A 27,519-nucleotide genomic window follows, 5' to 3' on the forward strand; every position below is an offset into this window, starting at 1 on the left:
CCAACTTACAAATCACCCTTTAAAAAAATACTAAGAAATCGCTAGGTGAGAGCTGAGATCATGTATACAAACTTGAAGTGTGTTTATATACACTATTAATTGCCCTTGTCATGGTTTATACTAGTTAGCCAAGTCTTGCTGGTATCAATTGTTTATCCTCATTGCCTTCTCACTGAAATACTACTACCAATAACAAATACTGGCTCCCTTTTTGCTCTCAGTGTGAAGTATAGCATTAATATAGTGATGCAAATTTCTAGCATTTATCTTTATGCATTCATTTAAATGGAGCCAAAACTAAAGAAATCACTTGTTAACAAGATAATCAAAAACAAATCCTTATACTGAGCACTTCATTGATAGATCAAATCCCGTTATCACTAACTAAAAGGAAAATTCTTTACTTTGGAATTTGGTTGAAATTAAGACAATTTTCAAAACAGAAAAATAAGAATGAAGAGAGGGGCATGGAAATCTTTGTTTTTGCAAGTTATAACTATTTGTCATATTAAAAAGTAAATTATGTTTGATTGTAAATTTTAAAAGGTAGGTAACATACAAATTTTTTAAAATCATATTTTGAGAGCAGTCAGTACCCAACTTTAAAAAGTATTTATGAATAATAACATATTAGGAAAGATCAATTGAAATTTCTGTCTAAAAAGTTAAATATTCAGTGCCTGTGATCTGTATTTGTTACCGAAGGCTTCTTTATCAGCAGAAAAGGCAAATGATACCCTGCAAATGTTTCCAGCATGCAACTTTGCTTATCTCCCTGTATTAATGAAACTTATGGCAGTTGTTATATTAACCTTATCACATAGTACAGCAGTAAGGGAAGACTATTGTGAAGGAAAAAAAAAAAAACCATTTTGTTTAATCTCTGGGACCTTTTTTGAACCTAGCAATTTTCTGATTGTCAAGGATGGAAAAAAAATGAAAGTTAAACTTTTACTGAGTTTATTTACAATCTCAAAGAAGAAACTGGACATTTCCAAATGAGTGATTCAGTAAACATCATAAAATTTGAAGAGGACACAGATTAAATTATCAACTAAATGCTCATTATATGAGTTCTGGGTTTCATGGGGTCCACTAGGGCGCTCCCACCAGGAGTCAGGAAGTGGCTCCTGAGAAAGGCAGCCTCTCCTTCAGGGCTCTGAACTGCTCATTTGTGAATATGACATTACCAAAAAAACTCCCATTTGCCCCTTGTAAGACTTCTATCTCCTTCTTCATACAGTCTCTATGTGCACACAGATGAAATTCAGAGGCTCTGTCTTTTAATCCCTCTTTAACTTGGATAATATCAAACCTGACCCTGACACCATTCTACCTTCTCTTCTCTCAAGGTATTGAGAAATCACCTAACTCTATGATTGCAATTAATGTTTGGTTTAGCTACAAATGCTTGAGCTCAACCCACATACTAGCAGAATGAACACAAGTCCCTTGCACTCCCCCACCTAGGTAACATGCTTTTTCCTTTTTTTTTTTTTTTTTCTTTCATTATCCCTTTAACACAGAGCAGGGCTACTGATTAGCAAGAGGCAGTTTGACTCCGGCAATAGGTCTTCTTCACTAAGCCTCACTGTCATGGAAATTCCAGCTGCTACAAGAATAAGAGGCTCAATCCATATTTGCCAGCTCTAATATGAAATCTGTCAGAGCCCAAATTAATGAGTTCCAAATTCCTTACATCACGATAACAGGTTAAGACTGGTCAATTAATTACATAAATCCTTCCCGATTCATTGTGCGTTTGCAGCCCAGATTGTGTCTTACATTACTCCATGACACAAGGCCTTTTGGCTCCTGTTGTTCTGCAGAAAGGCCCCATTTAAGTGGAGGCTGCCTGCCACGGCAAAATGTTAAATGTCACACGTTAAATTTGCACTTTTCTGTAATTGCTTTTGTTTAAAAAAAAATTAAACGAAAGCACAGGGCTCCCAGTACACTGCTATGCAGAGAGCTGGGATTGTACTGCACGGATCCCAGGGCAGGTCAGCACCTGTGTTTTACCTCTAATAGCACATGCTCCCAGCACCGGGTCCTCTATAAGCAGTGGAACCCAGAATGTGCATATTTGTGAAAATAAGCCAAGTTTCCCTAAGATCTAAGATTCTTATCTTTATGAAAGGATTAAAATAGGATTTTCTACATAGCCAGCTTCCCTTGTCTACCAGTAAAAATATTGGATATCTTAAACACTGTCGATCTAGTCACCTTTCAGAAGCGTGTGCATATTATATTTGCATAGGCCTTTGCCTCCAAAAAAAAAAAAAAAAAAGATATTCCAGATGGCTTTGCTATTTGGATTTGTCACTGTAACCCACCTACAGAGAGTGGTCTAATTGAGGACCTCATAATCATCCAGGTCAAATCTTTTCCTTTTTATAACATCACAATGTACCTGGAATCACAGCTAGTTAAAACTTGACCTGGATGTGTGACCTCCAGATTCCTAGCGTAGTCCCTCCACCCCACTACATGCCTCTGTGGACTTGTATGCATGTAGTTGCTGGGTACCGAATGGAACCGGTTCTGGTTGCGTTTCCTGAACCACCTTATTGTGGGCTAGGGGTTCTGCGAATACACCAGCGACCAAATGATGCTCTTAAGTACAACCGACACCTACGTAGGGAGCAGGTTCTTTATAGTATACTTGGGAGCCCTAACGCTACTCCACTACGCGGGCAGCTCGCCAGACCCAACCAAGGGTGCATTCTGCAGAGGGCGGCTGCAGACTCCGCACTGGCCCGGTAGCGCCCCCTTCTGTCCTCCGGCGACCTGGCACCTGATGTGTCACAGGCCGCGCGCTTTTTCCGGGGACTAGAACACAGTCCCGCTTACAGGGCCTCAGCCTAAAGCGGGTGGAAAACTTGTGTCACCCCCCAACCCCACCCCACACACACACACACACACAGAGCACCCTGACCCAGGCGCGTTTCTGGACCTGGAGACACGCACTCCTTCCCCAGTAGCCCAGTCTTACCACCAGGCGCGACTGTCCCCTCCCTCTCCAGACGGGAGGGGGCAGGTTAACGCAGCCGCGCGCCCGCCGGGCAGGTTAGGCTTTTGGGGACCTAGAAGGGAAAGGGGTTAACTAATGTGTGCGATGCGTGTGCAGATGACAAAATTTAGGGCGCGTAGAGTTTGCCCGGCGCCACCGCGTCCGCTCACGGGGGCCCTCGGGGGCTGGGCCCCACAGGGCCGGGGCAGCACGGCATCGCCCCTCCTCCAGCTGGGCGCGAGCGTCTGCAGAACAAAGCCTGGGGTCCAGCCCCGGACCCGGCGCGGCCGCCCCTCACCCAGTCCCCGGGCTGCAGGGCCCGCTCCACGCGCGCTCTCCAGCCTGGCGGGGCCCTGGAAGCCAGGACACGCGGAGGCCCGGAGGGTCATCGGCGTTCAAGGCAGCCTCCCACACCAAGCGCACCGCCCGGAGCCCCTCTGCACGAGCGCTTTCTGCTTATTGCTCTTTTCCCCAGAAGCCAGAGTCATCACGGTAGCGCGGGAAGGGGCCTCGCGGGCCGGTCTGCAGCAGGTGCGGTCGGGAGCCGCAGGCCCGCGCGGTAAATCGCTGTCTCTTTGCGGTCGTTGTTCCCATTCACCGCCCGCCGCCCCCCCTCCACCAGGGTTCTTTTTTTTCCTTTCCGCCGCGCAGTTGCCATGGGTTACCAGGGCGGTTGCCATGGGTTACCGGACCGAGGCCGGCTGGCTCGCTACCTGCCGCCAGTCGCCGCCGCCGGCGGAGTGGCCCGGGCGGGAGGTGGCGGGAGCGCGCGTGTGTGGGACGCAGCGCGGGGGATGCGCGCGGGCCGCGGAGGCGCCGCAGCCAACAGGCGGCCGAGGGTGCAGCCGCGGGAGCGCCATCGCCAGTGGGGTGGGGGGCAAAGCTATAAAGAAGGCCCAGAGGTAAGAAACTAGCAAAAACACAACCACAAGTTATGCCCGTGCTGTGCCTCTAGCAGCAAAGACAAGCGGTGTGGGGTTTTGGATGAATCTACACTTCTCGTCGGGGGAGAAAGGGTATTTTCCTCTTTAGCATAAGCCATTTGCATAGTGTCTTTAGACCAGAGTTTAAATTCAGCAGGAAATTGTAGCTTAATGTTTTGGGGTTTTTTTCTCTCTTTTCCTCTATATCTTTTGAAAAGAAGTCTTTGGAATTTTGGAGAAAGAGAAAGGGTCATTAACTACCAGAGTTTGCGCAGCTAAAATAAATTAAGTGTCCAATGCACTGCTCATGATCTAGAAAAGTTTCCAGTTAAGACAGTTAAGAGTGAAGCGCAATTGTGTCTGCTAAAAAGGGACAATGGTGACTCGTTTGTAAGATGCATATGGCAAAGAATAGAACCAAAGTCCTTTGTATATATAGCAAATGTTAAAGAATGTTGCTTATTTACATCCTTCTGAAATTTTTGAACTCCACTCTATTAAAATTAATTTCTTATGACCTTTATTTGCAAAGAAAGTTCTATGCTTTGAATGTCAAATTGCAGTAACTAATTTCCGACAGTATTTTGTATTTGAAAATGTGTTTATATATAATAAACTAAGAAAAGGTCTATATTCCAAACAGAAACACAAAATTGTACTGAAATAAATTGTTTCCTTCATTGAAAAGATGTTGTTTTGTATTCATAGGATACCAGCTAAATAATTTAAATATTAAAAGGAAGACTATTTAGAAACAGAATAAGCTTTGTTATTTTTGTTTTAAAATGTTAAGAGGCTTCCAATGAAAAGGGGTCGTCTTTTATAGCTCAAATACTGAAAACCTTTTTTGTACCACAGTAGCTCAATAATAATGAATCCTTAAGGCATCCAAAAAATACAAACCAAATTCAAAACAGCATCTAGTTTACTGTTGGATATAACGGTGATTGTAGCCAGGCTAAATGAATTTGTTTAACTTCTTAGTTGTCATAAAAGAAATTTTGTTCTTTTACTTTATACTGCATATCACTTGTTTGTATTTAATTATTCAATGAAATGTGGACTAGGTTTGAAAAACTGGCAAGATACTTAACATCTTAAGGAATAGTATCTGCTTAAGAATAAATACTTGTCCCTAGTAATTTTTAAAACTTGAAATTTTAACTAGAATTAAGTAACTTTCTTCTAAGTGAGACTTTATAAGAAGCCTCAGTAACAGGTTGTTGACGTTCACTGTTGACACCTTTGGGTTATATATAAATCCAGTTCTACAACAAAACACGTAAGTTGGCTTTATAGGTGAATAGTTTACCCTTTCAGGATTAGCCAGGGAAAATGCAGTTTTGCTGTATTGTAACCATAAAGAATCCAGGATTAGAATTATTTCTATTTAAGTCACATTAAAAATAGTGTTAAATAAACATCTATTCAAGTTAGTTACATCAGTAATTATTTTCTTTTTCCTAAAGAAAGCTTTATAAAAAATATGCCAGGGAAAAATAAGAGACAAAGCAAGAAAACCACTGGAAACTGAAGTTCATCTAAATATCTCGGCTGCAAGAAATCAGTTTTAAGAAGCCAGTGTGTGGACACTGAAACAACTGAACCAAAGCTAAAAGCCTCAAATATGTACAACTATAGTTAATATTAAACCATGTTTTACCAAATTTCCTCATAAAAAATAAAAAACACTGAGTTTTGGTCTAAGGCAGAATATAGTCTCTTGTATAAAATAAGTGATCCGGCAAAGTTGATTTTTTTTCCCGTTTAATGTAAAAATGATCTCATGACATTTACATACTAAATATTAGGCATTAATATTAATTTTGATGGCTATGTTACATCATCTAAAAATAATATGACAATTGGTGGCATAGTATGTGTTTTTCAAAACCGCTGTAAAACAGAAATAGTGTGAACTCAAATACATATTGCTGAAGGGATGAGGATCGCTCTTAAATGCCTGGATGGCATAAACTTTACATATTAGCATGGTAAGAAATTACTAAATCTTGTGAACATGTACCCTAGAACATAAAGTATAATTTAAAAAAAAAGAAATTACTAAATCTTTTTCTTTTCCTGTATTAAAATAATGAGGATCTAAGACACATTAAATCAAAATATTTACAAAAATTTAATAATGTTTTAGACCAAAGAAAAAAAGGACAAATTAAATCATTCTAAATTTAATTTTTTAAATGTTAGTTCTTAGTTTTGTTAGCTTTTTTTTCTGTTGGTTCTTTGAAACAAGCATTGTAAAGACTTTTTAATAATACAATAGCTTTTAAACTCCTAGTGAAAATGAAAAGGTTGCTTTTTGTAGTAGCTTCTGCCACTCTTCAATTAGGCTGGGTGACAAAGCAACAAGTTATCCTAGTTATCTGAAAATATCTTCCTGTTAGTTTCACAGAAATATTTTGTACCATTCAACATGGAAGAAACTTGGGTAATTATCTCAAGAAAATGTTGCCTCATCTGAAATCTGAAGTTCAAAATAGTTTACCTAAGATATCTTTGGGACACTAAAAAAAAAGACATTTTATGAAAATTATACCAATCTTCAAGTAGATGCTTTAAAAGAAGGTGTTTTTAAAAAATGAATAATTATTTCTGAAATTAGCAAGTTGACATCCTTTTCTAAATTATGGGAATATTTATTGGTAAAATTAAATTTATTTTTATAAAATCCTTCCTCTGATTTAAGTAGTAAGTAACCACCACTGATACTGAAAGTTATCTAGTGATAAGAAATTGCACATTTAGTCAAAAAATAAATCATTAACCTGTAGTTCTAATTATGCAATGATAATGAAAAAAATGATTTGTCTCCAGAAACCATTTGTTGAAGCTGATTTTGGACAATGAAAATGTATTTCTGAATCTATATACTGGAATTATAAGTAATACTACTAGCACTATCTATGTTTTTTCTAAGATGTAAACATTATTTTAATATGCCTCTATTCATAAGATACATTTCCATCTAAGCGTGAAACAGAATACTGGAAAGGTTAGATACTCTTAAAATATTTCAGTCAAACACCCAAAAGCGTATAGTGTTTTGCCAGTGCACAGGAGGTATCCACAAAATATCAGCCACATGTCTGAGAGAGGCAGTCTGGTCTACACTGTTACTCTTCATCGGGGTTAACAACATATACACCGTGTTTACTGTTTACGGTAACACTGCCCCACTGATACAAGAAGGAATGCTCTATCTTGATTTTAAATGCTACTTAGTTGCCTATCTTTTTAAATTCAATAAAACCAACTAGGTTTTTTAAAGCATGTAAGTCATTTCATTTGAGGGCAAGATCTTGTTTACCAATAATGCCTGCCTGTAAAGGATAGTATTGCATTCACAGGATTTTTAGCTTTACACAGAAGCCTACCTAAAATAAGACAACATAAAAATACCACTAATAAACAACCCAACAGCTTTAAGAATTTAAATACCTAACATCATGACAGTGAGCTTTAGGTAAGAATGTATTATGACGAAGCTTTCTTCTCTATGACTGGACATAATTTGCTATTCCTAAGATAGTAACATTAGAATTATTTTTCAGGATTCCTGCGGAGCTGTATTTACTTTACATCCATGTGAACTGCTGTCATCACTACTGTGTCCAAGCCCAGAGGATGAACTGGAAAAGAAGAGAGGGGGAAAATAATAAAAAGAGGAAATTGGTTTTCACAACACACTCAAAGCCTGAGTAACAGAGGAGAACTTTAATTATCTCCAGTCACAAAGAGAGACAGGAAATTTGGACTTTTAATTAGCCATTTGGAGTGCAGTTGGATATTTTTTTAGCTAGATAATTTAAACGCGAATAATTCAAGTCTGACTAAATGAAAGTCACATAATCAGAATGCAAATAATTGAATTTCTACTGCATTCATTAATTCAGTGTGGAGGTGTGTGTGAAGACTACTATGATGAGCTGTCACAGCTCAATAAAATCTCAGTCAATTAATTTTTTCATTATCTTAGTATTACATCAACAAAAAAGTGAAGTGTGTATATATATCTATACACATGCATATGTGCACTATGTGTTACATAAATACATATACATTAAATCAAAATGCAAGGAAATACCTTTCTGAATCATAATCTATATCATTTTCTTTTTTTCCTTCTTCATCTTCTTCAGGGAAACGTCTGTTCATCAAGGCAAACTTGTGAATTGCTTCTTCCACAGAATACTTAGTCTGCCCAGAAACACACGCCTCAATGTCTTCTGAATTCAGATGGCTCTGTAAGAAGAGGTGAAGGCTGCTATCTGAAAGCAAAAGTGCATTCTGTAGGACTCTGTATTAAAATAGAAAAAAAGGAAAAATAATTGGTGAACAGGATGGTCAGTGATAGGGTAGAAGAAAGAAAAACATTAGAAAATGTACCACTGAAGGTAATTTCTCTCCTGTGGTAAACTTTGTATCAATTATGGGCTCTGCCCATTAAGGGGAGGAAAGCATATGTTAACTTTTATTCAATTATTTGGAAATTTAGGTGGGTAAAAACATGAAGCTAATAGTTAAGAACATCTGTTAAAAGAATAACTTCAAGGACATTTCTTCAATTTACCCATCTGTTATTACCATGTGGATTAATTATGGAAATAGTTTGCTTAAATAGTCATAGAAATTTATTCTACTTTAAAAAATTTACTGCCAACAGCATGTCAACTCAGTGATCTTTATGGGATAGGCTGTCATGAAACATCAAAACTTTCAACTACTATTAAAAATTATATGAAGAAGTCGATACAATTCTCAGCATATTTTACATTTTAAAACTTTACAAGTATAGTTATATACTTAAGTGCATGTTTACAACAGCTCATGAGAGAGATGGCTTTTTTTTAATACTTAAGGTTATCTATAAATTTCTCCAAAACCTTTAGGAGCACTGAATCTGTGTGTTGTCAAAATGAGCAACCAAATAAAATTGATCCCAGCCAACTTTACCGTATATATAATTAAAATATGATAATGTTGTGATGAGTACATACTGCTCTTCCCACATTCAAGATCAAAGTTTACAAAGACAGAACAGATTTCAACCAGGGCATCAGAACTACATGGAAGATTTAAAACTATCCTGTAGCAAAATCTATAGATGCACAAATTCATATCAGTGAATGTGTGTTCTCTGAAATGCACATCTTAGAATATGAAATCAAATCAAAGTATACCTTTATATTTAAATAAAAAGTGATTTATCTTTTAGCAAAGATGTTGACATATGATAATTTAGTCTCTACGAATAATAGTTCAATAATTATGTAAGAAGAGACACTAAGACCAGATATAGGGGACAAAACTAAAACACTAAAACCAAGTAGAGTTTTGTTCAACATAAGATATTTCCAGTATAACGAGCTGTGAAAAATAGATCATGTGTTTCAGACCAAATGAACCTTACCTTATATTCTGCTTGTTTAAACAAGTAATAAGGAAAGTAAATCTCTTTTGGCCATTAATATCAGTTTAGTGAAAATCCAAGGCCATTATAATAAGTCCTTTTCTACAAAATAAAACAATTATTTCTCAACAAAGGCAAAAATGCCTAAAAATGCACAGTATTAAAACCAAAATCTAGCTGTCCCCTTTGCTTCAGCAGGTTTACAGTTTGAGAAAATATTCTTTACTGGTCTATTAGAAGGAAAAGTAAAACCTTTGTGCTTTTTAAAAGGCAAAACCTCAAGCAAAACAGCTAAATCCTTCCTTTTCCCTGTGTCCTCAGCCCTGGGTCCTCCCAGAAGATGACCATGTCACAGGATGATGATTAATTCACCAAGTACAAGTAGCTAAGTAGTAAATCCCTCTGTACTCTTTGAGATTTATTTTCTACATTTACAAATGTTTACCATTCTGGTTTTAAATACTTCAGATTAAGAGAAGAGTTATAGACAACAATCCATTAATATGAACTTGGATCGTGGAGTCTGCGAAGTGAGCAGAGTGTTTCCTGTGGCCTCTGTCAGCGGTTTCCTGCCTGCCATCAGTCCAAGGAACTGTTCATGGGATTGTACTCACAGCTTTGTTTCTGTTAGAAATGTGTTTCATTTTCTTTATAAAATAATGGGTAATCTTTAAAATTGATTTTAGATGGTTTGAGGCATTACACCACAAAAGTAATGAGCACTAATGCCAATGATACTGGACACAAATTCATTTTAGCTTTATTTCATGTCTGAAGCAATTCTACTGAGCCTTGAACCGCTCACGTGTTGTTATTAACTTGCTAGTAACTTAACACATGGGTACAGCAAACAAAAGTGATCAGAGTCTAGGTTGATCGGGACCTCAAGGCTACTGTCCTTTTTCTTGAGCTATAATTCAATTTCCAATTTTACTGTACATTAGACTCATTATTTCCCAGTGTTTTCTTTTTCTGCTCAATACTGCCATCTGGAGGACACACAGATGAAAAGAGAAGGAGCCAGGCTCACCCAGCTCACAATTCCAAAGGGAGAAAGATGTGGCTGAGGAGGGGACATCTGAACACTTCCCCAGGCCTAGAGTTCAAACCAGTCAGTCGGCTAGACCGTTTTGGTCTTTGGAATCTCCTCTGTTTCTCTGGCTAAATTCATGCCACCATACTCCATGAGTATGAGTTTTAAATAAGCAAAAATAATTTTAAATAAAAATTAATTTTATTTTATAGTCAGTTCATTCTGAAATTTAAAATGAAAATTTTTGAGAGTGTTTTCCCATCTGGTTAGGTGAGCATAATTAATTTATTCTGAGTACTATTTGGCTTACTATCAGAGAGGGCTGTGACTGCCACCATCATAATATTAAATCATCTTTTTTTCTTAGTCATGTTTGTGCCATATTTTCCACAAACAAATCTAATAGCAGAAAATCAATTTCAAACCTAATATAAAGAGTACTTTGTAAAACAGTCAATAAAATGTCATTTGTAGAAACCTCCATTTAAAAAGTATATGATTTTCAAATCTTTATAAAAGGAATGAAAAATAGCCTCTAGGATTTTAAAATAATTTCTAAAAAGATATTTATAGTGCAAATCAGAATTTATTCCTTTCCCCATAACAATTTTAGACTAAACAAAGAAAAATCTGTTTTTTCCCCTAAATTGGACACAGTTGAAAAGCACAGTTTTCCTCAACATGATTTTATTAGATATATGATGGTTTAGCTAAGAACAATATATAGCTATGCAAAATCATTTCATCCTAACTAAGGATGTCCTGGGTCTACTGAACCCAATACAATGATATATATACACATCTGTATAGTACATGGAAGATTAGCAGTTTGATGTAGGAAAAAAAATTAACTCAGCCTGTTTAGCTCTTACTATAAGAAAAAATAAAACCTACAAATCTTCATTGAAGACATTCATGATCTGTGCTGTGGTGCCCTCTATTGAATACAAAGACATAAAAATCGTGTGCGTGTAAAACTAGCTGTCATGGTTCAACACTAGCCTTTTGTAAAAAAAACTTTAATATTCCTTAATATTTGAAGAAATACAAAACCATGATACTAAAGTCTAAACTGTAGGGTAAATGTAGTTGTATTAATGGGATGAATTCAGTAAAGAAGGAAAGCAGCTCCCACTCATGAATAAATCTGTTCAAACCTAAACTGAAAATCCCATTCAAACCTAAAAATTAGTAGGAATTCCATTTTCCATAGTTGGAGACTTACTGAGTTTATATTTTTTAGCCTATAACTTACTTTTCGTAACTATTAGAAGTTCCTTTACGTTTATAATTACTCAGGGGCAAGAATACAAAAGGGAGATTATATTTAAGACTGAAAAAAATGAGTATATTTGAAAAATCTCACAATCATACCAAATTTAGCCAGCATTTAAGAGTACTGCTAATTTTAAATTTGCCAGGTCCTGGGATTCATATAGTACATCTACCTTTCCTATAATTTCTTTATCTATAAAACTGAGATAATATCCAACTCCTAAGATTTTTGTAAATACTGAGACTAAAACATGTAAAATGCCAAACACATAGAAAGTGTTCAATAAATGGTAGAAATTATTCTTATTTGGCACCTAGTCAAAGAAACAATTTTCTAACTCCTCTACAAAGATCAGTACTTTCTTATTAAATATGTATCATTTCACAAATGACCTTAAAGAAAAATAGGTATATATATACACATATACAAAGACATTGTGGTTTCAAAAGGTTTGAACACATTTAGTGCTTCTGGTTCATAACTTCAAAACTTACATGAAAACCAGGCTTTAAAAATACATGCTAAAAACCTACAATACAAGCATGTTTCCATGTTTTAATGCTGTGGTTTCTAAAATTCCTCTACGAACAAGGTACAGGCTATTGATGGCTGGCCCTACTTAACAGGTAACCAGTGGGGGTTCAGAGGATGTCAGACTGGGGCCAAGACACAGTGCCGAGGTATACATCACATCCAGTTTCCTAAAGTGGACCTGGGTTGGGTGAGGGTAGAACGCACCAGGGGCAAAGACGTCGAGGGTGCTGCCTTACACAACCCAGGCAAGCACAGATCTGAAGGACACAGAAGGGAGGCTGGGGAGGGTCAGCAGGGGCCGCAGAGCTCAGGTCAGGCCTGAAGCCAGCCCTGTGGTATTTGACTCCTCACTTCCTTCAGGTTTAGGCTGTGTAGAAGCACCAGCTTTCATTTTTAAAGTGAAATATTAACTTGTAGGCAAATGTTCACATACCACAGTGGAACAAATGGTATCACAAGAGAACCCCCTGCCAACTCCATGATTTGACAACCCAATCGGATGACAATCCAGATTCAGCATTAATGAATCTAGCCGTAGCCCTGGATATGTACACAGTGCTCCCCACTAGAATGGAGGTGTCAGGAGGACAAGGACTTGTTCATTCTGTGCAGTCCTATGTCCGCAGCACACAGGATTAAGCATTCACTTAATAAACCTCTGTTGAATGAAGGATCGCTGCATGGTGTTTGGAGGTTTTTTCAAGTCCTTTTCATCTGTAGGACACAACCACTCAGTGAGGTTGGCTATGGGTGGGTAATATTACCCCACTCTATAGCAAACAAAGGCTTAAAAGGAATGAAGTGACTGCTCCAAGGCTCATATACAGCTACAAAAAAAACCAGGAATCATGATTATGGGAGACCTAGAACTCAGCTCCTTGAGTTCCTGAACCAGGACACTTTCTACTATGACATCTGCATCAAATACAACCAGCAAACAGTCAAACGATGCACTACACAAAAATAACCTGGCACAAGCATAACCCCACTATGGCTGAATGACACTCACAAGGTCATTAATTTGGGTAGATCAACTGTGGATAGAAAGGTTGTGTTCAAAACAACGAAGTAATTTCTCGTCAAAAACATATACCCTGCACTTAACTAGCTATATAATTCAGAGGCATGTGCTGTCTTCTGACCTGAAATAAGACTTCCCTATAGAAGACAAGCTGCCACAGCTCCCCCAGGACAACATCTACACTAGAGTGACAGGCAACTCTGTAGAATTGTGTGGCGGGGACCACATCTCAAGGGAGAGGCCATCAGCCACCTTGGCCTCATAGAGACAACAATTAAAATCAGAGGCCTCCTCTAGGGGAAAGGGCAGGAAAAACTTGGCCAGGTCTCTGTTCTGCCATGCCTGTGATATCCCCCAAAAATACAATGAAATGTTTTTGGAGGACTTGGCTCTGCTAATCTGTTCTTTTGGTCTCTTGCCATGTTTAATCCTCTGGCTTCTCTTCATTTGCCCACTCTCCCTCAATTTATAATCTTGGATCTTTCTGTATGTCTCTAGGACACCTTCAAAGGAAAGGCACTAAGTCAATCTAATAGAAATAAATATTAATATTAATGTGCATACTTAATATCCAAACCCTTTATGAGAGAGCCAAATGGGGAGGAGGCAATATATTATTTCAGGCTAGCTCTAAGGTCCTATTTAGTGAACCCCAAAGGAGATGACTTCAGATCCTGAAACTACTAGAAAAAGAAACAGTTCAGGAGATTGGGTCCTGTCACTAACTAGCAGTCACATGACTCAGCCTATTTCCTTATCTACAAAATTGGAAATTAAAAAGCACAAGTTGTCTCATGTCTAAGTACATTAAGATACTAACAGCCAACATGAAGACAGCACACACTGCATGCCAGACACTGTCATGAGTGCTTTACAGTCACTAACTCGTCTATCTTCTCAACAACCCTATGAGGTAGGTACTATGATTACCCCATTTTATAGATGGGAAGACAGACACAGGCAGAGAAGGTAAATGATCTGCCCAAGCCCCCAGCTAGTAAGTGGCAGAGTGAGGATCTGAAACCAGGTAACCTGGCCTCGGAGTCTGGGTGTAAATCAGTGTGCTATATGGCCTCTAGCATTCTGGGTATTCCAGAATTCCAAAGAGTAGCCGGGGAGGGGCAGGGGGGAATCACTGGTAGTGTGAACTCAGGCAGCTTTAACTGCAATGCCCACCATCACAGAGTAATCCAGAGTTAATAACTCACTGAGACTGTTCACACGCCACCAAATACTCCTTTATAAACATTCCCTTCAAAGATCGGCATTAAACCATTAGAGGAACCCAGAAGGATATTAGCAGCCCATTACTGAACTGATTTTGGTCTGTAAATTCTAAGCATTATAAACAAAGACAGTTTTTAAGAAGCGCCTTTTGATAAGTAGGCATATTTGTTTCCTGGCAAATTTTTACTTTTGTCAGCTAAACTCCCATGTAATTTGGATCTGCCTGACAGCTAAAAGGACCATGTATTTGTTATCTAATTGAATTCGTTCATTGTTTTCTTCCTGGAAGACTTGGTCCCAAATATGTACCAGATGATGTGAGCCACAAGATGGTGCTCTAATATAGGAAATGGACCAGTGGGTTTCGCTCTAGTGCAGATTATTCGCATTTCAGAAACAGGAACATTCTTCCCCACGCCACCATGCAGCTCTTGCAAAGCGCTTGCTCACACCCCTTGTCTGGCCACAGAAGTGTCTGGACACTCACTTTCTGAGGAAATCTTCCAGACCCTGGCGACGCTGATCCACATGCTGGCGATTGTTCATGTTGAAAAATAGGTTTTTAGATGGAAGTTCTGGAAGTTGTCTTAGTAGAAAGAAAAAAAGAATATTTTTAGATGATTAATTCAAGGTGTTTCTGTTACAGAAATCCCTCAAAGTGAAGGCAAATTATGTATGATGATTATTATCACACAATTATTCTATAATTATGATTACACATTATATAGTTATCTAATAAGGGTATGAGGAAGTTAGCTTAAAGAAAAACCCGTCTTTAAACATTTCTGAGGCCTTTCATGGCCTGTACCTATCAAAGTTGGTAAAATTTAAGTGATAAATTTTAAATTCAGATGCAGTAGCTAAAAAACTAAACCTACCTATTGTAATCAAGGCAAAAGCCTATAAAAATCCTTCATATCTTATATATCTTAATGAACATCGATTTCAAATATTCAATATAATGACAAAGTCTCCCCAGTATACTCTAAATCACTTACACCAGCAACGCATTACTTTGGAGTCTCTGCCTCAGCCACACGAATTCTCTGTATCTTCTTCGTACACAGGATGTTTTCATTGTAAAACACATGCTATTAGTCTGTACAGAAAAAGTAGAAAAATGAGTCTCACCTGAGGAAAAAAAAAATGCATTTCTTGTATCTATAATTCACAATATGATCCCAATATTCATTCTAAATAGGATTTAAACCACCAAACATATATTTATATTTATGCCAGTACTCTGAAATCTTGCACATAACCCAGGAACATAACAGCCCTGAAGACAGCTGGGATGACGGAAATAAGCAGGGTTGCCCCACAAGGCGAGGTATGACCTGGCCACTCCCTGCATCCTGAAGGAGCCTCCTACTCACCTATGAGCACTGCTTTCAAGAATAAATAATAAAACATAAATCCTAACATATAAATGACAGGTAGGAGCTCAGGTTCATCCATTGCATTTTACCACCATCCACGTAAGCTGGAGGAACCTCTGGGGCTTAGAGACACCTCTTCACAACCCTTTATGAGACATTGCAGAAATCTTCATCTCCTTGACATGGCCACCCTGCAGATCACACAAATCACCAGGAATCCTGAAATCACTTTTAAACTAGAGAACAGCCTTCCCTTCTCTACTGTATGTGAGAGACAGTATGTCCATCCAAGCCAGAGAACGGCTGTAGCGCGTGGGGGATAAGCATCTGGCATGGAGGACAGGCCGACCGGATTTCCAGTCCTGGTTCTGCTACAGGGCAAGTCACTCAAACTTCAGTTTCCTGAGTGCTAAAATGGGATGAACTAGTACATATCTAATTCACAGGGTGGTTGTGAGGATTGATAATAAGCACTTGGCCAATATTATCTATTAATATTACCATTAGTTACTAAGTGTTGTTTTCCTTCCAGCTACCCTAAGGCAGACTTGGAAAAAGCCACCGATGGTGTCCCCATGCTAAGCTCAGCCACAATGCTTCTCCTTTGGGTAAACGTAAGACGAGAGTAAATATTCTCCTTTGAGTAAAACCTAGCAAAATATTTGTTTCTCCTGGTTTTTGAAAATATGAGTATCTCTATTCTCTGTATTTCAAAATCCGATTTTCTAATCTAAATGAGAAACATTTTTTTACCCCCAAGATGAGCACTATTTCAAAAATTATTATTCTATCGCTTCATATGCCCAGTGATTGTTTTCTTGGGAAATCTAAGTAATTATGTGCATTAGCTCTTAAACTGTTCTCATGAAACATATGACATGGTTCCTGGTATTCTTACACTTTGTAAAGTTCAGAAAACTTCAGAATGTAGACAGGTTAAGAGGCTCACCTCCAAGGTAGCCACTGGTCTAAATCTCATTATCTTTAACGATATGGCAGCAAAACCCGCTGGAAGGAGTTTGTGGCAAATAACATTCTGTGGGTGGACTTAGAGCACACCAGGGCCTCACTCTAATGTGCTCTTTGGGGACTAGGTCTGCAGACCATGTTATACCAGAACTAGTGCCCTAATGAGGCTTGAGCAGGTATCTTCCCAGTACCCACTCCCTAAAGAATCCCTGACCACTACAGGGATTCCTGACATCTCAGACACAGGCTGGGTCCATTTAAACTCCCTTTAATTTCTCTGCTCACAACCACCATGGCTGTCAATATCTAAAAATCCACCTGGTACCTACACCAGACTGAGGTCCACCCATAAGTCCTTCATTTGCAGGGCAGGTTCAGGGGAGTATTTATGATGGCTACCCAGCTCTAGGGTCTACTAGTTTAAAATTCCAAGTAAACGTTAAGATCCCAGAGTTGCGTGACATCATCTTCCTTGAGGTTAATTTAAACAAGTTGTAAGACCAGCTTCTCTACCTCAACGCTCTATGGGTTAACAACTAAGAGAAGCCAACCAGAACTCCCTAGCTCTGCCATCCACTTTTAATTGTATGACAGGTGGAAGCTTCTTCAAGATTAGAGGATACTGAGATCACTAACTGATTAAGTTCCTCTAAATCTATTTGCTTGTTTTTGCTGTCCACCAAGCCAAGGCTTATCCATTGTCAATTTGTTAGCGTTTCAGAGACGTGCCAGGACACCATCAAATACTATTTGTGGAACCCATCATTTCTGGCTCCAGATGGAGATGTCTGAATTTACATCAGGCTATTTATAGAGCAGAGAAAAATCTATACTTTCATTCACTCCTGGGAATAATTAAATTTCATGCCTATCATGAAGTGTGTGATAAGGACACACAATTTTTTTAGAGAAAGTTAGAAGGCAACTAAAAATATTTCATTTTACTTCAAATGCTTATTCTTATATAGTCATAATTTTCCACACAGAATGCAACTCCAGTGTGAGCTTATGAATAAAACCAAAACAGAATCAAAATCCATGGCATATCCTGGAATGGCTTTACAACACAATAAAAAAAGCAATTCTGGGTTTTTCTTTTATTTTTTGAAGTTGGGGAAACTTCAGAGAAAAAAGGGAAGAAAAGAGAATTTAAAAAAAGAAAAGTTCTATGGCAGGTGTTTGGGTGTCCAATATACCAAGTTAGCTATTTACAATGGGAAGATTAAATAATGGTTACATTTTACTTCACTTGTGCTATGAAGTCACGGATACAATCTGGGTCAGCTTCTGTGCTCCCCAATTGAACTAATTCAGTTGGCATCTGATATGCATCTGATTTAGAGGCAAAAAGTATTATCCTCAAAATTGGGGCCAATAAACTATAGCCTGAGGGCCAAATCTAGTCTGAGACCTGTCTTTGCACATAAAGTTTTATTGGAATACAATTATGCTCATTCATTTATGCACTGTTTGTGGCTGCTTTTCACCTGCAACAGCAGAAATAAGTAGTCTCGGTAGAAACTGTATGGCCCACAAACTGAAGATATTTACTACCTTTACAGAAAAAGTTTGCGTACCCTTATTTAAGATGGTCACAGAAGGCCACACACCACACAACATTGTTCAAGAGATTGTAACACAGTAAGATCCACGCAAGGCACATCATTTCTAGTTGCTTACTCATTACATTAATTACTCAGATTCTTGACAAATTAATCACAGTAATTGCACATATCCATTTCCCACCTTCTGATTCTATGTATAAAACACCACACATCTCTTTTCCAAAGAACTCTATATCCTCTCAAACTTGAAGGTTATCAGGCATTATATGATCCAGAAATATGCTATAGCAAATCATAAGTGCCATTAATGAGCTATAAGTACTCTTTACCCATGCATTTTAGATGCATACGCATCTTCGTATGTGAAGGCAATAAACATTAAAATATTAATATTAACAAAGGAACAATAAGGGATTCAAATAAGTAACTTTAGGAACCATCTTACTAGTTCATGTAAGGTAAAAGCCTTAGATGTAATCATTCAAATTCAGTACTTTGAATCAGAAAAACTTTTATAAGTGTCAACTTTAGCCCATAAAATGTATCCCATAAAAGTCCCTCAAAATTACTATTTCTCCTGACTTCATACTTACATGAATACATATCTCATAGTCAATGTAAGAATGCCAGAAGTCCTCCTTCTGAATCCTAGGATCTCGAACCCAGACACTTACAAATTCCTGTAATGGCATCATAAACAAAGAATTATCCTTCAGAAGTGCAAGTAGGACTGGAAAGAACTGAGCAAATGACTGCACTAAAACAAAACTGAAATGAGCTTTAACCAATGTGATACTTGTAATACTTTAAAAAACAAGAAGTAAAGTTAATGAATCAGGCACCACGAGCAAATCCAGAAAACACTTTTGCCACATAATGGAATTTTTTAAATAATGCAAAACTGAAGTGGGAGCACTTCTGGATAGTTTTACTGGTTATCTGAAGACAAAGTATACTGTAAAACTGACTTTTAATTTTTAATCATAAAAAATTGGTTCAGGTTTTTTTCGAATTTAAAAAGTGATCATTTCTTACTTTCTTCATCTCTCCAAACTGAAACAATGCGCCCTTCTGGGTAAGTTGCTTATTAGGACACAAATAAGAAAGGGCACCAGGCCAAGCATGGTAGCTCACACCTGTAATCCCAGCACTTTGGAAGGATCTCTTGAGCCCAGGAGTTTGAGACCAGCCTGGGCAACATGGCGAAACCCCATCTTTACAAAAAATACAAAATTAGTCAGGCACGCTGGTGCATGCCTGTGGTCCCAGCTACTCAGGAGGCTGAGGAGGGTGGATCACTTGAGCCTAGGAGGTCAAGGCTGCAGTGAGCCTTGATTGTGCCCCTGCACCCCAGTCTGGGCAAAAGAGCAAGACCCTGTCTCAAAAGAAGAAAAAGAAAGGATACCAAAGGTCATGGGAAAAGTAAGCAAAGAGGGTTGAAGTTGACTTTGTGCATACATCCCAGCCACATGAGAATAAGCAATAACAACTTATTAACAGAAAGAGGACATAATACTTTTCTATTTTTAAAATACATTTCCCCTATGTTAAATCATTTCATCTTCATAATCTTTGTGTTATACATAGAAATTAGGGATATTAAAAGTCATATACAGTAGATAATTTTGTTCTTTTGTAAAGATAATAAGAATAGAAAATATAGGGTAAAATTTAAAACAATAGGCCGGGCGAAGTGGCTCACGCCTTTAATCCCAGTACTTTGGGAGGCCAAGGTGGGCAGATCACAAGGTCAAGAGATTGAGATCATCCTGGCCAACATGGTGAAACCTCATCTCTACTAAAACTACTAAAATAAGCTGGGTGTGGTGGCGCGTGCCTGTAGTCCCAGCTACTCATGAGGCTGAGGCAGGAGAATCACTTGAACCCAGGTTGCGGAGGTTGCAGTGAATCGAGATTGCGTCACTGCACTCCAGCCTGGCGACAGAGCAAGACTCCGTCTCAAAAAAAAAAAAAAAAAAAAGAACAAGATAACCCTATAGTGATGCTCTTTGGCCATTATTTCTTTTCTTTTTTCTGATTTTTGAGATAGGGTCTCACTCTGTCACCCAGACTGGAGTGCAGTGGTACGATCTTGGCTCACTGCAGCCTCAAGTTCCAGGGCTAAAATGATCCTCCTACCTTAGCCAATCTCACCCCCAGTAGCTGGACTATAGGCGGGTGCCACTATGCCCAGCTAATTTTTTAATTTTTTGTAGAGACAGGGTCTCGTTATGTTGCCCAGGCTGATTGCAAACTCCTAGGCTCAAGCAACACTCCTGCCTCAGCCTCCCAAAGTGTTGGGATTATAGGTATGAGCCACTGTGCCCTGGCCATTATTTCTTCTTCTCTATTTCTTTATTTTTTTTTTCATGTGCATTAAGAGACAACCATCATTTCTTAAAAGCATATTCTAAATTACAAGAGGGACTAAAAGACCATTTTTAAACCAAAATATCCATAATATTCCCTAATCACAGTGTGATAAAGCAGATTCTGCCCAGGGATGGAAACAGAAGCAAAAATCCAGATACTTTGCTCTTGGTCTATGCTTTTCACCTCCATCTCTTGTCACTGTGTATGCGTGTGTGTCTCTTAAAATTTTAAATGCACACTCAAAATTCATTGCAGCACTAAGACTCCACATATTTTTTCAATCCTGAAAATACTTAACTTGGAGTGCTAAATATCACTATTCTCTTATGGATGGCAAACTTCTTCTCTGCTCCCTGAAATGTTTCTGTGCCTGAGTGCCATCCCAGGCCGTTGTTCTTTGCACACTATTGCAACTCTAGGGTGACCTCATCCAAACACATTCAACCCCCTCGCATGGGCTGATGGTCCCCACCCAAAGCTCCATCCCAGTCCAGGCACCTCTCCCATGGATCCAGCCTCTAGCCTGATCCACCTAGAAGTCCCTTGAGCACGCCATGCCCATACCCTTCCCACATCATCCTGTTCCCCTTCTCAGTGAAGAGCATCTCCCACCAACCCCAGCTAGAAATCCAGTTCTCCCAGACCCCTCTGTTTGACTCATTCCCCAAATCCACACAGACCAAGTCCTTCAGAGTCATTCTCCTTGGAACCACTCACAACTATTCCCTCTGCTACTGCCTTGGTTTAAGGACCTCTAGCCCAACATTAATGCAAGAACTGCTAATTTATATCTGGGCCCGTATCCAGTGCATTCCCCACATGAAGACAAGAATGGCTCCAAAACACGTATCTGATGATGTTGCTTTCCTGCTGAAAATCCTTCAAAGGCTGCCCCATAACCTTCAAGTTCAAACTCCTAAACTAGCACAACACAGCCTTTCATGATTTTCACTCTGCTTATTTTCAAAGGCTAAGCATAGGTCCCCCTAAGCAACACGCCACTTCACACTTTCAGCCTTCGACCAAGCTGTTCTCTCTGCCTGGACTGCTAGGCCACCCTACTGCCCTTTTTTTTTTTTTTTTTTTTTTTTTTTTTTTTTTTTTTTTAATCTTCTCTCTTTTTTTTTAATCTTCTCTTTTCTTCTACTGTTTTTTGCCAACTCCAATTCATTCTTCAAATGCAACTTGGTCCCCACTTTTTCTGGGAACCCTTCTCGGATTCACCCAGTCTGACTTATTTGACCCTCCTCTGAGCCCCTAACGTCTCTGGGATTGCCTTAGGCATAGTCCCTACTCACCATGTCCTACTGTGCTGTATTGTAATTACCTGTAGGCCTCCTCTAGCAGATGCTAAGCTCCTGTAGGGCAGCTTAGGCTGTCTTGTAAGACTTGAATGCCTGATACATCCAATGCATTCCATTAGTATCATTTAATTAATAAATAAATGCCTGCAGGAATAAACAAACTGCCTTCAGGAAAGGAAAATCAAACTTCACTTGAAATTAAAACCTCATCTACTTGGATTCTTGGGCTCCATGAATTAATGGTAAGTTATTTAGCAGCTGGTCTAAAGTTTATTTTATTTAACAAACCCCTTCCTCTAAGGATGTGCCAATTAACAGCATAAGGATACAAGAGCAATGTTTAAGATCTGGTAGAATAAACTGTTTTCTAGCACCCTAAAGAACCCAGAAGCACCTATTTACATAGAAATAATTGAAAATCCTTCTGACAGCTTCAATAACTTAGTCCCCTAAGACTTGTACCAGGCAACAATTTGTTAGCCTAGTTGGAGCTAAAATATGTACTCGAAAGTAATAAAAGTACATTTATTTTAAAATATTCTGTAATTCACATGGGTCTCCTCCTCCCCCACTCTGCAATTAGTAGGAATTAGTGAAGTTTCCCTATACTCTCAGCTACAAATAGCACACCCAGGAAGCCAAGGTTCACCTCTAATCTCTTAATTAGACGCATCCCTCATGACATTGCCCGCCATCCTTCAAAGGAATGTTGACAGGCTGTCAGCCACAGAGGACAGTTCCACAGCCCCTTACCTAGAATCATATGGATTTCCTAGGAAAATTGCTTCAGCAGCTGCAGTTAGTCAATTTAATAACCTTATTAAACACTTTAATGACTTCTTGGGCCTAACGACTATATGTAGTAGGAAAAAGCCAGGCAGAGTGGAATTAAAAATTTAGACTAACTGTCCCTACTGTTCTCCATGTGAAAAGACTTCTAAAGAAAGACAGACTCCTAGACTCTTTGAAGATCTAATTCCTGTGTTATCCTATAATAATCACCCTTTGATTTCCCTGTTTTTCCCCCATCCCCACACCCCAGGTTTGACCATTATCCACTTCTACCCTGTCTTTTTTTTTCCTTAGCCCTTATGTGAGATGAAACTAATAATAACAATAACTGTATTGTATTGTACCAGGGCACTCGACATGTGGCGTGCTTTGTACTGTTTCACAAATGTTTTCTTCAATCTTTACAACAACCCTCAGAGCTCAGTATATTCTCATCCTACTCTACAGATTTTTTAAATGAGGCTTCTAAAGCTTAAGCAACTGGCCCAAAGTCAAATGACCAGTCTGAGCTAAGTTGCAAACTCACATCTGCCTTCTTCCAAAGACTGTACTCTAAAACATGTTCTATCTAGTGATTCTTTTAGTAATAATAAATAGGCCGGGCGCGGTGGCTCAAGCCTGTAATCCCAGCACTTTGGGAGGCCGAGACGGGCGGATCACGAGGTCAGGAGATCGAGACCATCCTGGCTAACCCGGTGAAACCCCGTCTCTACTAAAAAATACAAAAAACTAGCCGGGCGAGGTGGCGGGCGCCTGTAGTCCCAGGTACTCGGGAGGCTGAGGCAGGAGAATGGCGTAAACCCGGGAGGCGGAGCTTGTAGTGAGCCGAGTTCGTGCCACTGCACTCCAGCCTGGGCGACAGAGCAAAGACTCCGTCTCAAAAAAAAAAAAAAAAAAAGTAATAATAAATATTAGGCAATTTCCAATTTCACTGTAATTGTATTGTTTTGGAGGGGGAAGTTTTTTCTACTTTTATTAGCTAAAATACCAGTTCAGACAACATGCTCTTCTCAAACTCTGTCCTTCTGGCTTCTTAAAGCTTTGTATTTCATTTTTGTATTTCTAGCACCAAGCATGGTACTAGCACGTACTAAGTGCATATTAAATGTTTCAGAATTAACCAACTGATTTACAAGTAAGATCTTTTAAAAGGCAGAGGTCCTCTATGCTGAAAATCATAAGATGCTATTGAAAGGAATCAAAGCAGAGACATACTATGTTCACAAATTGGAAGACCCAACATAATTAAGAGATAAATTTGCCCAAAATTGATCTGTAGGTTTAACACAATTCCTATAAAAAATATCAGCAAGATTTTTTTGAAGACATAAATGGGCTTATTCTAAAATTTATATGGAAAGGGAAATGTCTTAGAATAGCCAAGAATTTTTTGAAAAAGAATAAAGTGGGAGGAAGCCTTCTTCCCAATGTTAAGGCTACAGTAGCAAGACAACGGAGTCCTAGAGAGGGACAGACACAGTAGATCAATGAAAGAGAACAGAAAACCCAGAGAGAGACCTACACAAATATGCCCACCTGATTTTTGACAAAGGTGCAAAAACAATTCAAAGGAGAAGGAAAAGCCTCTCAAGAAATGGTTATGGAACAACTGGACATCCATAGGCCAAGAGATGAACCTCAACCTAAAGCTTGCACCTCATACAAAAATCAACACTAACCAAACCACAGATGTAAATGTCAAACATAAAACATCAGAGAAAACTTTTAGAAAAACTTTTAGAAAAAAAAAAAAACATCAGGCCGGGCGCAGTGGCTCACACCTGTAATCCCAGCACTTTGGGAGGCCGAGGCGGGCGGATCATGAGGTCAGGAGATCGAGACCATCCTGGCTAACACAGTGATACCCCATCTCTACTAAAAAATACAAAAAATTAGCCAGGCGTGTAGTCCCAGCTACTCGGGAGGCTGAGGCAGGAGAATGGCGTGAACCTGGGAGGCGGAGCTTGCAGTGAGCCGAAATCACGCCACTGCACTCCAGCCTGGGCAACAGAGCGAGAATCCATCTAAAAAAAAAAAAAAAAAAAATCTTGCAGCCTAGGACCAGGAGAAGAGTTCTTAGACTTGATCTCAAAAGGGCAATTCACATAAGGAAAAAGTGATCAATTAGGCTTCACCAAGCTAAAAATCTTTGCTCTGCAAAAGACACGGTGAAAAACGTTAAAAGAGCAAATTACAGACTGAAGAAATATTTGCAAATTACACATCCCATAAAGGACTTGCATCTAGAATACATTAAAAAAAAAAAAAAAAAACCTCTCAGGCGTGGTGGCTCTCTCCTATAATCCCAGCACTTTGGGAGGCCAAGGTGGGAGGATCACCTGAGCTCAGGAGTTCAAGACCAGCCTGGGCGACATGGTGAAACCCCATCTCTATGAAACATTTAAAAATTATTTAAAAATTAGCTGAGTGTACTGGCTCACACCTGTAGTCCCAGTTACTCAGGAAGCTGAGGTGGGAGGATTGCTTGACCCTGGCAGATGGGTGGGAGGTTGCAGTGAGCTGAGATTGCGCCACTGCACTCCGGCCTCAGCAAGAGAGACCCTGTCTCAAAACACTCATTCACTCACTCTAAAAGCTCAGTATTTAAAAAATAGAATTTAATTAGAAAACAGGCAAAAGACATGAAGAGGCATTTGACCCAAATAGGGCATTCAGATGGCAAACAAGCACGAGGAAAGATGTTCAACATCATTAACCACTAGGGAAATATAGTTAACCCCACAACGATATATCATACATACCTATTACAGTTTCTAGGGGGATTACCACTATTTTTTATTTTAGCCATTGTGATAGGTGTGTTTTTTAAAATTTTCCATCATAGCTTAGTTTGAATCTTTGTAGCACAGTAAAGATGAGTAGGTGTTAACTGTAAAAATATTTACTTAGAGGCCGGGCGCGGTGGCTCAAGCCAGTAATCCCAGCACTTTGGGAGGCCGAGACGGGCAGACAACAAAGTCAGGAGATCGAGACCATCCTGGCTAACATGGTGAAACCCCGTCTCTACTAAAAAATACAAAAAAAAAAAAAACTGGCCGGGCGAGGTGGTGGGCGCCTGTAGTCCCAGCTACTCAGGAGGCTGAGGCAGGAGAATGGCATAAACCTGGGAGGCGGAGCTTGCAGTGAGCTGAGATCTGGCCACTGCAGTCCAGCCTGGGCGACAGAGTGAGACTCCATCTCAAAAAAAAAAAAAAAAAAAAAAAAATTTTTTACTTAGATTACAGAAATATCACATAAGACGAAAGCTAATAAAGCAGAACATCTAGGCATTAAGTGAATATTAATTTTTCATAGCTTTGATGAGAATTTTCTACCATAAAAATGCAAACTTGTCTCAGTTTGTTCTTCCTTCTTAGGACATTTTTTTTCCTATTTCAAAGTAATGTTTTACATGTTCATGTATTTAAACTGGAGACTCATTCATTCATTCACTTACAATACATTGTGTAGCAACAATGCGCTAGGTACTTTTCGATAGAACTAATGGTTATAGAATTTACCAGTGTGGGCTGGGTGTGATGGCTCACGCCTGTAATCCCAGCACTTTGGGAGGCCACGGCAGGTGGATTACCTGAGGTCAGGAGTTTGAGACCAGCCTGGCCAACATGGTGAAACACCGTCTTTACTAAAAATACAAAAATTAGCCAAGTGTGGTGGCACACACCTGTAATCCCAGCTACTTGGGAGACTGAGGCAGGAGAATTGCTTGAGTCTGGGAGGCAGAGGTTGCAGCGAGCCAAGATCGTGCCACGGCACTCCAGCCTGGCCGACAGAGCAAGACTCTGACTCAAAAAAAAAAAAAAAAAAAAAAAAGAATTTACCAGTGTGTTAATCACCGGAGTGCTATTCAGGACCCCTACATAACAATCTCACAACTAAAATCTAGCACATTTCATATACTATATTCTTTACAAATAACAAAATAGAAAGGCAGAAGGAATATATCAAGTAACCTTCCTTTATTTCCTAACAACAGCTGTAACAAATAAGAGACATACGACAAGGGATATTACTCGCCACTCTACAGCATGGAGTATGTTTAAATACCATCCTCTGGTGGTACTGAATGATGATTTTTTGAAAAGCTTTTATTACTTCAGGATAAACAACTGTGGAGAGATTTAGCTAGACCTGCCTTTTACATGACTTATAATAGTTCACAATGTTTCAAGTTTCTTTACACAAGCAGTATCCCAAATCAGTGAGAGTTACCTTTTCATATTCTGTAACACATTAGGAAAAGTGCAGGAAAAAAAACAAAAAACAAAAAACCTCCTCTTCTGCAGTAAGAAATAATTGGCATCCACAAGGATGCAATCAGCAAAATCTAGAATGTGAAAACCTTTACAAGGCAAAAGATGCAATTTCTTCCACAAATAAATTGCAAAAGGGGGAAAAGAGAGAATTAAAGACTTTAAACAATGTATCAACCAAATGCAACGTGTGGTCCTTATCTGAATCCTAATTAAATAGAGAAATAGAATAACCAAGTATATAATTTTTTCAAAATAATCAAGGTAATTTGCACATTGAATATTTGATGATATGAAGGAATTGTTTAATTATTTAACATGTGATAATATGGTTCATTTTTTAAAAAGGTCATTTGTTAGAAATGCATACTGAAATATTTACAGATAAAATTATATAATACCTAG

The 27,519-nt window shown here is 38.9% G+C and overlaps 1 protein-coding gene and 1 long non-coding RNA gene across 6 annotated transcripts in view; one reads left to right on the top strand and one right to left on the bottom strand.

The window, feature by feature from the left end:
* The first annotated feature begins 3,927 nt into the window (after positions 1–3,927).
* On the top strand, positions 3,928–8,056 carry LOC119626277 (uncharacterized). Its single transcript, XR_005242467.2, has 2 exons — positions 3,928–4,029; positions 7,509–8,056. It is a non-coding gene; the product is annotated as an uncharacterized lncRNA (long non-coding RNA).
* The window catches only part of SNX10 (sorting nexin 10), an 84,980-nt gene continuing 63,147 nt past the window's right edge, over positions 5,687–27,519 (bottom strand). For 4 of the 5 annotated variants that reach the window (XM_007981823.3, XM_073009029.1, XM_038004760.2 and 1 more), the window contains 5 exons: positions 18,965–19,051; positions 15,457–15,557; positions 14,946–15,044; positions 8,042–8,254; positions 5,687–7,586 (listed from right to left, as the gene is read on the bottom strand). In XM_007981823.3, the coding sequence (XP_007980014.1) occupies positions 7,505–7,586; positions 8,042–8,254; positions 14,946–15,044; positions 15,457–15,557; positions 18,965–19,051 (582 nt within the window). In that variant the 3' untranslated portion in view covers positions 5,687–7,504. Of the gene's footprint in view, positions 7,587–8,041; positions 8,255–14,945; positions 15,045–15,456; positions 15,558–18,964; positions 19,052–22,071; positions 22,189–27,519 lie in introns of those variants that run through there. The other variant, XM_007981825.2, reaches the window with a different exon arrangement.

Source organism: Chlorocebus sabaeus, chromosome 21 (assembly GCF_047675955.1).
Source record: "Chlorocebus sabaeus isolate Y175 chromosome 21, mChlSab1.0.hap1, whole genome shotgun sequence".
NCBI lineage: Eukaryota > Metazoa > Chordata > Mammalia > Primates > Cercopithecidae > Chlorocebus > Chlorocebus sabaeus.